This window comes from Coregonus clupeaformis, chromosome 15 (genome assembly GCF_020615455.1).
Source record: "Coregonus clupeaformis isolate EN_2021a chromosome 15, ASM2061545v1, whole genome shotgun sequence".
NCBI lineage: Eukaryota > Metazoa > Chordata > Actinopteri > Salmoniformes > Salmonidae > Coregonus > Coregonus clupeaformis.
Window position 1 is genome coordinate 51,858,486 of NC_059206.1, and position 10,050 is coordinate 51,868,535.

The following is a 10,050-nucleotide window of genomic DNA, read 5'->3' on the forward strand; positions in this document are numbered from 1 at the left end:
GCTTCTCCATCCATCTATCCTCAAACCTCTCTCTCGCTCTCCATCTGTCTCTCCATCCATCTCTCCTGAAACCTCTACCTCTATCTCTCCATCGCTCCCATCTCTCGTCCTCTCTGTTACGAACCCATCCCTCTACTCTCATCTCTGCATCTCTCTCCTCAAAACCTTTCAACCCATCCTCTCCCTCTCCTTTTCTTTCCATCTTTCCATCCTACCAACCAACCCCACTGCACAGCTTATCTTGACCTTCTTTCTTTCTATCACGCTGTCTTCCCATCGCTCCTCCCTTTCCTCTCTATCACTCCTCGCAATCGCTCTACGCTCTGTCTTTCCACTTATACCTCTTTGCCTTCCGTCTCACTCTTCATCTCCCTTCCATCTCCCCACCTCTCCCTCCCTCCCTTTCATCCCATCTCTTTCATCCTTCTCTCTATCTGTCCCTCCACGACTCATTCTCCTGTTTCTTTATCTCCTCTATCTGTGTTTCAAGCAGTGAGACAGTCTATATTATGTATAGTAAGGATAATTCAATAAGCGTTAACTGGGGATGACACAAAGTTAATCCGCTTAATGAACACAATGCACTCTTTCTCTCTCGCTCTCTACCTCACTATCTATCTCTTTGCCTTTTCTCTCTTTCCATTCTCTCTCTCTCTCTCTCTCTCTCTCTCTCTCTCTCTCTCTCTCTCTCTCTCTTCTCTCACTCAATTATCTCACTCTCTTTCTCTCCCCCCTTTCCCCACCTCTCTCTCTCTTTCATTCTTTATTTTCTGTAGGCTGTTGATGGAGAGGATTTCGAATGACAGCCGGGACAGTGGTCATCACAGGCGGTATTTTAGCTACAGTTATCTTACTGTGCATCATCGCAGTACTGTGTTACTGTAGGCTGCAGGTAAGCCCGTCCTATGACCCTCTGTTCCTCTCTTCATTGTGGTCAGACCCTGTACTGTCACTGAACTGTCACTGTCACAGTAAACATCAAGCCCATCTATACCTCTGACTGAGACCTCTGACTGGGTGCTTAATAATCTGTGGCTTGTATCTTGAAAAAACAAAAAGGCATGGCACACCATGTAATTAAATCTAAATTGAAAAGCCTTTATTTAGTTTCCTTACTGACGCACTTCAGCAAACATGTCTTCATCAAGGTGTGCCCCTCTGGACTGTTCCTCTCTTCATTGAGGTCAGGTTATGTGGTACAGGGAGATCCATGTCACAATCACCACACACTTCGTAAGCAGTTAGACATCACAACATCACACACCCTGTGTGTATTCAAGCTGCACATACTGACTTGGATATGTTCCCCCTCGCACAGCTTGCTGATAAGTGTTTCTCAGAGCATTCAGAACTCTCTCACGAGACTAGATGTTTTGGTCCAGTTGGGTTCTTTGGTTCTGGAATATCTGATGTTTTGCGATCATCAAATCTTCAGTGTGTAGATAGAACTGGGTAGGGGAGAGTGGGGTAACTTGAGACTAGTTGTACACTGTAGTATACAAAGGCTGTGTGTAGGGGAGAGTGGGGTAAGTTGGGCCGCTTTTTACATTATAAGGTAGAAAGACTTAGTGTGTTTAACTGGGTAGTGGAGAATGTTTGGAACCTTATTTAAATGATAGTGTAAAACCTGGTAGGGGAGAGTGGGGTGAGTTGAGACCTTTCTTCCATTACACTGTATTACCATAAGACTGTAAGTGGGTCAGAAAGAGATGACATTCAATTAATTAACCATCCATTCTTATTCGATTCAGCTAAAAGATAGACATTCAGCTCCTTTTCTCAGAGTCACGTTAGAGTAATTGTATAAATATCTGGTTAATCTCCCATCTCTCTCTCATGCATGCTCACTCTCTTTTCCAGACTTCCTCTCAGTGTAATGTTGTGTAATAGCTTGATGTAATGTTTGGTAACAGGTTACCAAACTTCAATGTGTGCCACATGAGACAGTTTTAATTAAAGACAGCATAGATTTAGAACAGGCCTGCCATGTCGTTCAAGTAATGGAGCTGTGCATTTTAATGGACTGATAATTGCTCTTTGTGTCATCTTCTGAATGTTTTGTTGTCAGCTGTACATTAAATACCAATGATTGTTTCTCTTCATGTTGGTAATGGACTTTCCAAAATATACTTTTAAGTCTTAACAAAGTATTTGACACTCTTGTTTGACCCAGGTCGGTCACAGATCAAATGGACCTAAAACATTTTTTATTCTGAGTGACAGACATGCTGTGATTATTAATGATGTCCTTGTCCCCCCAGTCTCTCCTCTTTCCCTCTCTCTGACAGTATTATTGCTGTACGAAGGAGAACATTTCTTATTCTCAAGGATATGCAGTGATTATTAAACCTCTTCTTGTTTCTTGTCTCCCTGACAGTATTATTGCTGTAAGAAAGAGGAGTCAGAGTCGGAGGAGGAGGAGGAGCCCGACTTTGCGGTGACGTCCCGCCTCCCGCCTGTCCACTCCAATCATAACATCGTGGCGGCGTCGGCCGCCGCCTCCAACCCCAACGGCCCCACCCTCTTCACGCCGCCATTGGCGCGTAAACTGACGCGCTCGCAGACGTTCTGCCCGTCGTGCACGCACCATGAGCTGCCCTTCTACCTGCAGCACCCGGATGGACTGCGGAACGGCGGCGACCGCATCAGCTACCGCAGTGTCCAGCAACACGACCTGGACCTGCCCTTAGAAATGCCCAGCTACCACAAACTCAACCTGACCCGGTCGGTCACCATGAAGGACATGTTCAACCGCAGCTGCAGCATCAGCACTGACGTCTAGTGGCATTAGCGCCACCCGGTGGCATGGAGGACTCATGGAAACAGATGGATAATACAATGGGGACGGATAGTGGGACTGTGACTCGACAACTAATACTCCCATGTACCTCAGTTTTACACTCAGATATAACCACACATTAACTAGTGAAAAGATACATCTGCCAGTTTGGATGTTGACCCTGAAATAGCATAGAGTTTCTGGACTCATACTGTTGGATTACCCTAAACCTAAACCACACTCTGGTTTAAATCCAACAAATCAACTGTACCTTTGAATAACAAATAACAGACTTTGCAAAGATGCTGCTAAAGAAACCAAGAAACCATGGCGATAAGGATAAGGAGGAGGGTAATGGAGGCTCCTCCCACTACTGCATCTCTCCACCAATCCCCAGCCTGATCACCAGAAAGGGGGCGGAGCAGATCATATCACAAGTTATGGATTATCCATCCATCGCATCATGGTTCGGAAATGGAGTAGTGACGGAGGAGAGGGGGAACAACATGTTATAGGCCATAAAAACAGGAGATAAAGGGCTTGTGGGTGGTGGAGTCCTCTGCTCTGTTTTCTACATGCAGTTTATTTTTGAGAGAGAGAGAGAGAGACAGATGTATGAAAATAATCCTAGCCAGCGTACACAAAACATTATCCTACTTTTTCAGACTCTAATTGGGTTGCAATAACATTAAAAGGACATTAAAGGAGGGCGTTTAAGTTATGTTATTTATTAATGTAACAATTTACCAAACAAAATGTGTCCAGGTTGGCGTAACCCGTTGGGATAAACAAGCTAAGAGGGTTTTGAAAATAGTTTTCCCTTTTTTAAGTTTTGCTTCAGTTATTATCATTACTGAATATTGTGAAACAGCATCTATACTATTTATGTCTGATGAGTGCTGAGAAACCATACAGACGAGAACAAAAAATATATTTTATACACTTTAGCTTTACTATGTAATTTATGGTTATCTTGTTCACTGGAGTTTCAAATCGTGGTCTTTTCACCAGATTCCTTGTGTTGTCTAAAATCGGAGATCCATGGGCTAATAAATCTAAACAACATTTTGTGGCTTATCTTCATTCGATTGGATTGGACTTGGCTTAGCTCCCTCTGCACTCGCCTTGCTGGACTAGGAGGATGAACTCTACACTCGATTTAGAGGCCTGGGAGAGTATGATCGTTCTCTCTGAGCTCTGCAAGCAGGACTGGAGGAGAGGAGGCGCTGTGCTGTGTGTGCAGTATAGTCAGGATGGGGATGGAGAGACTGCGGTTGTGTTTTTATGCCCACAGGCCACTCTTTCAATTAGATTATTTAGTGCAGAGATTAAATCGGAGTGAATGTGGGGTGGGGGCTGGAATCTGATTGGCTCCCTCATGTTATTGTCCTCTTGCTCCATCTGTATATTCATTGGATGCTTTGCCTCTTTTTTCTTCTTTGTTTTACCACCACCAGTTTACTAGCGAACACGGTTGTTGTTTTGTTTGTTTATCCCAGCAAATTAAACAATTTGTCCAAACAGTATGGGCCTTTTTATGTAGTTGATCGATTCTTGCATAATGTGCATTCATGCAAACAAACACACATACACACAGGCACACATACATACATAAATGTATGCATACATATTATTTTTCAACATTTTCTCTTCCTTTTAAAAACTGAGCCGCAATGTAGTGTCATAAGGAATGGTATGAGCGACAGACATTAAATATTGGATCCGCAGTAGGGAGAAACAGCGCCACTGGCCACCCCACCACCGTTGTTATTGTTTTTGTTGCGGAGTTGAGGAGCTTCGCGCTACATATTGTGCACTTCTATCGCACGTGCAATGATGTCCGAGGGGAAAAAAACAGTGTTTGTTGTTTACAGTAACTTCTTTGTTGTTGTAATATCGCAAAAGGACGTGGTTGTTTCACCATTAAGGATTCCAGCGTTAAGTACATTATTATTATTATTATTATTACAGTATTGGTGTTCTTTGCTGAACTACAGTATTGCTTTATCTCAGTATTTGCATTTTATGATAAACTTTCGTTGTTTCCAGCTCTCTAAGGTAAAACATGTTTCTGTCATTGTTTCAACTGTATGACTAAAGAACACATGGTTACTAATAAAAGTTTGTGAAATTCTCTAGTATTTATGTACTTCTCTACTACTGTAGTTGTTACAAAGAAAGCAAATGCACATTTTCTTACTATGGACTTCCACCTAAAGACCTCATCCCCAAATCTTATTTACTCTGAGTTATACAAGATCACATATTCATCAGCATCAATTATAATGTCCGTTGAGTTATGAAATATGGAGTAAATAGTTACTGTAAGTGACATCAGATATGACAGACATTGGATGGATATATAAATGCATATAAAACAAGGCACTTCCTAACATAGTTGAAGACCAGTGATGGGAAACATGGCCTCATGCTGCTACAAGTGTGATAGAGAAAGGGTTTTTAGAAATGTTTGCAAATGTATATATATATATATACAGTTGAAGTCGGAAGTTTACATACACTTAGGTTGGAGTCATTAAAACTTGTTTTTCAACCACTCCACAAATTTCTTGTTAACAAACTATAGTTTGGCAAGTCGGTTAGGACATCTACTTTGTGCATGACACAAGTACTTTTTCCAACAATTGTTTACAGAAAGATTTTTTCACTTATAATTCACTGTATCCCAATTCCAGTGGGTCAGAAGTTTACATACACTAAGTTGACTGTGCCTTTAAACAGCTTGGAAAATTCCAGAAAATGATGTCATGGCTTTAGAAGCTTCTGATAGGCTAATTGACATCATTTGAGTCGATTGGAGGTGTACCTGTGGATGTATTTCAAGGACTACCTTCAAACTCAGTGCCTCTTTGCTTGACATCATGGGAAAAGCAATCAGCCAAGTCCTCAGAAAGAAAATTGTAGACCTCCACAAGTCTGGTTCATCCTTGGGAGCAATTTCCAAACTCCTGAAGGTACCACGTTCATCTGTACAAACAATAGCACGCAAGTATAAACACCATGGGACCACGCAGCCGTCATACCGCTCAGAAAGGAGATGCGTTCTGTCTCCTAGAGATGAACGTACTTTGGTGCGAAAAGTGCAAATAAATCCCAGAACTACAGCAAAGGACCTTGTGAAGATGCTGGAGGAAACGGGTACAAAAGTATCTATATCCACAGTAAAACGAGTCCTATATCGACATAACCTGAAAGGCCGCTCAGCAAGGAAGAAGCCACTGCTCCAAAACCGCCATAAAAAAAGCCAGACTACGGTTTGCAACTGTACATGGGGACAAAGATCGTACTTTTTGGAGAAATGTCCTCTGGTCTGATGAAACAAAAATAGAACTGTTTGGCCATAATGACCATCGTTATGTTTGGAGGAAAAAGGGGGTTGCTTGCAAGCCGAAGAACACCATCCCAACCATGAAGCACGGGGGTGGCAGCATCATGCTGTGGGGGTGCTTTGCTGCCGGAGGGACTGGTTCACTTCACAAAATAGATGGCATCATGGGGAAGGAAAATGATGTGGATATATTGAAGCAACATATCAAGACATCAGTCAGGAAGTTAAAGCTTGGTCGCAAATGGGTCTTCCAAATGGACAATCCCAAGCATACTTCCAAAGTTGTGGCAAAAAGGCTTAAGGACAACAAAGTCTAGGTATTGGAGTGGCCATCACAAAGCCCTGACCTCAATCCTATAGAACATTTGTGGGCAGAACTGAAAAAGCGTGTGCGAGCAAGGAGGCCTACAAACCTGACTCAGTTACACCAGCTCTATCAGGAGGAATGGGCTAATGCTACCAAATACTAATTGAGTGTATGTAAACTTCTGACCCACTGGGAATGTGATGAAAGAAATCAAAGCTGAAATAAATCATTCTCTCTACTATTATTCTGACATTTCACATTCTTAAAATAAAGTGGTGATCCTAACTGACCTAAGACAGGGAATTTTTACTATAATTAAATGTCAGTAATTGTGAAGAACTAAGTTTAAATGTATTTGGCTAAGGTGTGTGTAAACTTCCGACTTCAACTGTATATATATATATATATAAGGAAATATTACATTTACATAAGGATTCAGACCCTTTACTCAGTACTTTGTTGAAGCACCTTTGGCAGCGATTACAGCCTCAAGTGTTCTTGGGTATAACGCTTCAAGCTTGGCACACCTGTATTTGGGAAGTTTCTCCCATTCTTCTCTGCAGATCCTCTCAAGCTCTGTCAGGTTGGATGGGGAGCGTCGCTGCACAGCTATTTTCAGGTCTCTCCAGAGATGTTCTATTGGCTCTGGCTGGGCCACTCAAGGACATTCAGAGACTGTTCATCTTTCCCACTATCCTGACTAGTCTCCCAATCCCTGCCGCTGAAAAACAGCATGATGCTGCCACCACCATGCTTCACCGTAGGGATGGTATTGGCCAGGTGATGAGCGGTGCGTGGTTTCCTCCAGATGTGATGCTTGGCATTCAGGCCAAAGAGTTCAATCTTGGTTTCATCAGACCAGAGAATATTGTTTCTCATGGTCTGAGAGTCCTTTAGGTGGCTTTTGGCAAACTCCAAGCGGGCTGTCATGTGCCTTTTACTGAGGAGTGGCTTCCGTCTGGCCACTCTACCATAAAGGCCTGATTGGTGGAGTGCTGCAGAGATGGTTGTCCTTCTGGAAGGTTCTCCCATCTCCACAGAGGAACTCTGGAGCTCTGTCAGAGTGACCATCGGGTTCTTGGTCACCTCCCTGACCAAGGCCCTTCTCCCCCGATTGCTCAGTTTGGCCGGGCGGCCAGCTCTAGGAAGAGTCTTGGTGGTTCCAAACTTCTTCCATTTAAGAATGATGGAGGCCACTGTGTTCTTGGGGACCTTCAATGCTGCAGAAATGTTTTGGTACCCTTCCCAAGATCTGTGCCTCGACACAATCCTGTCTCGGAGCTCTACGGACAATTCCTTCGACCTCATGACTTGGTTTTTGCTCTGACATGCACTGTCAACTGTGGGACCTTATATAGACAGGTGTGTGCCTTTCCAAATCATGTCCAATCAATTGAATTTACCACAGGTGGACTCCAATCAAGTTGTAGAAACATCTCAAGGATGATCAATGGAAACAGGATGCACCTGAGCTCAATTTCAAGTCTATAGCAAAGGGTCTGAATACTTATGTAAATAAGGTATTTCTGTTTTTGAAAACATTTCTTAAAACCTGTTTTCACTTTGTTATTATGGGGTATTGTGTGTAGATTGATGAGGACATTTAAAAAAGACTTTTTTTAGAATAAGGCTGTAGCGTAACAAAATGTGGAAAAAGTGAAGGGGTCTGAATACTTTTCAAATGCACTGTAGCCTCAAAACATGGTTAAAACTATAATGTTGATATAATGGATGGTCAGTCCTTGCATCCATAGCTCTGTCTATGAATTTGAGATTGGTTACATTTTTCCAGGCCCATCCCTCAGCTTTTTAGAGCTGTCTCCATGGAAACTGAAGCCTCGAGAAACACAATTTAAAGTATGACCAGGGCAGAGACACATCTCTAACTGAAGGTTTCACCACCACTTAAAGATCACAAGCATAGCATTTTACATTCCCTAATGTAACCTTGAGAGAGGGACTGAGAGAGACGGGAATCTGTAAATTAGTCCACGGTGACCCTGTGTGTGTGTGTGTGTGTGTGTGTGTGTGTGTGTGTGTGTGCGTGCGTGCGTGCGTGCATTTGAGTGTGCGTGTGTGTGTATGTGTATGTTTAGAGTAATTTAATTTAAAGGGTAGAAAGCATGAGTTTTTACTCACCAAAGTAACTACACATTGTGGTAAAATATTTAGATGTAGTCATGATCTGCTTACTTATAATTTCCAAAATAGTTCTTAAAAAATATATATTTATTAACTTATTTTTGTATGACTTCGGAACTACCCAAAATGCACTATTGTCACTATCATTAAGAGAACCTACTCTGCTACTGAGTTTGCATGCTAGCTCACTAGCTAGCTCGAGCTGGCTAATGTTAGCCACTAGCCATGCTAGCATGTAATTACATCCCAGGCCGAGTTTTGGCGCTGGTGAGCTACAATCCACCAATCACGAGGAAGTGTGATGTAAACAAGCTATCGTATTACCAATCAGCGAGCATTCCCCACACGTGGGGCATTCTGCATGTTCAGCTTCAACAGGACGTTCAGCTTCAACAGGCAGGCTCTTTGTGCCTTCTAGCCTTGAGGAAAATCATCCATGTCTGCTCTAATTGTTTAGTACCTCATCTGATCTTCGTTTGATTTTCTTCCTCCTATTTGTTTTGTCAACTTTTTTGGACTGTGATATTGTGGGATTATTTCCACCTGCCTGGAGCCTTCCTCTGATTGCCGGCTTGTTGACTGTTCCCCTCATCTCCTGTGCCCTCTGCCGCCTCTGGAATATTGCCTCTGGAATCTATCTACTTTGGATTTCCCTCGCTATATCGCTATTGGATTACCCACCTCACTGACTCTCCCTTGGCCCGGTGAAATGGCCTCTCCCTCTGAAGCCACTCTTTTACAATCGAAAGGGCCCCAGCCGTCAATCTGTTATTCTCTGCTCTCGCTTTGCTTTTGATCTGCTGGTGTTGTTTAAGTTGTGTTCTGTGGGTTCCTGCCTGTGCTAGTTGGTCTTTAGTTGTTAAAAATGTTGGGCTCTATGCCGACCGTGGTGGTTGGTTAGCTATGTTAGTTAGCTGGCTAGGCTAGCTAGTAGGCTAAAATAGCTAACATTAGCTGGCTGGCTAGCTTGCTGGCTAAGATAACTTCATATAACATTATTTGATAATTAGTTAGATGGCGTTAAGTATTTCCAAAACGTTGGTTTACTTTAATGTGGCTCAATTCGCAATTAAAGCTGTAAATTATTTAGCTAGGTGTTGATAGCAACTGGCTGACTCATGCAGTGCTAATGTAGTTGGGCTGGTATGGCTAACGTTAGTGGGCTAGTTGGCTAGCAACCTTGCAAGCTGATTTGTAAGAGTAAATTCATAAAGTATTTGCTTGCAAGTTGGCAGAAAATGTCATAAAAAAAAAAGTCTGTCAAACTTTGGAATTCTGATCGGTTCTGATTGGTTTTGTGTTATAACTTAAAAAATTGAAAAGTGAGGTGTAACTTCGCTTTGGGACTTTTGAAGCATATACTAATGCAAATCCATATGTTACATGTGGTTACATTTTTGCTACCTTAACTTTAAGGCTGCCCTGAAACACGAGTCACCAGATTTGTTGAAGGACTTTTATTATGCCCCCACT

General features: G+C 42.5%; 1 protein-coding gene across 1 annotated transcript in view; it reads left to right on the forward strand.

The window, feature by feature from the left end:
• LOC121582865 (protein FAM163B) overlaps positions 1 to 4,913 on the forward strand; it is a 34,459-nt gene extending 29,546 nt beyond the window's left edge. Inside the window, exons 2-3 of the mRNA XM_041899013.2 lie at positions 777 to 892; positions 2,378 to 4,913. Of these exons, the coding sequence (XP_041754947.1) occupies positions 800 to 892; positions 2,378 to 2,782 (498 nt within the window). The 5' untranslated portion in view covers positions 777 to 799 and the 3' untranslated portion in view covers positions 2,783 to 4,913. The remainder of the gene's footprint in view (positions 1 to 776; positions 893 to 2,377) is intronic.
• The last annotated feature ends 5,137 nt before the right edge of the window (positions 4,914 to 10,050 follow it).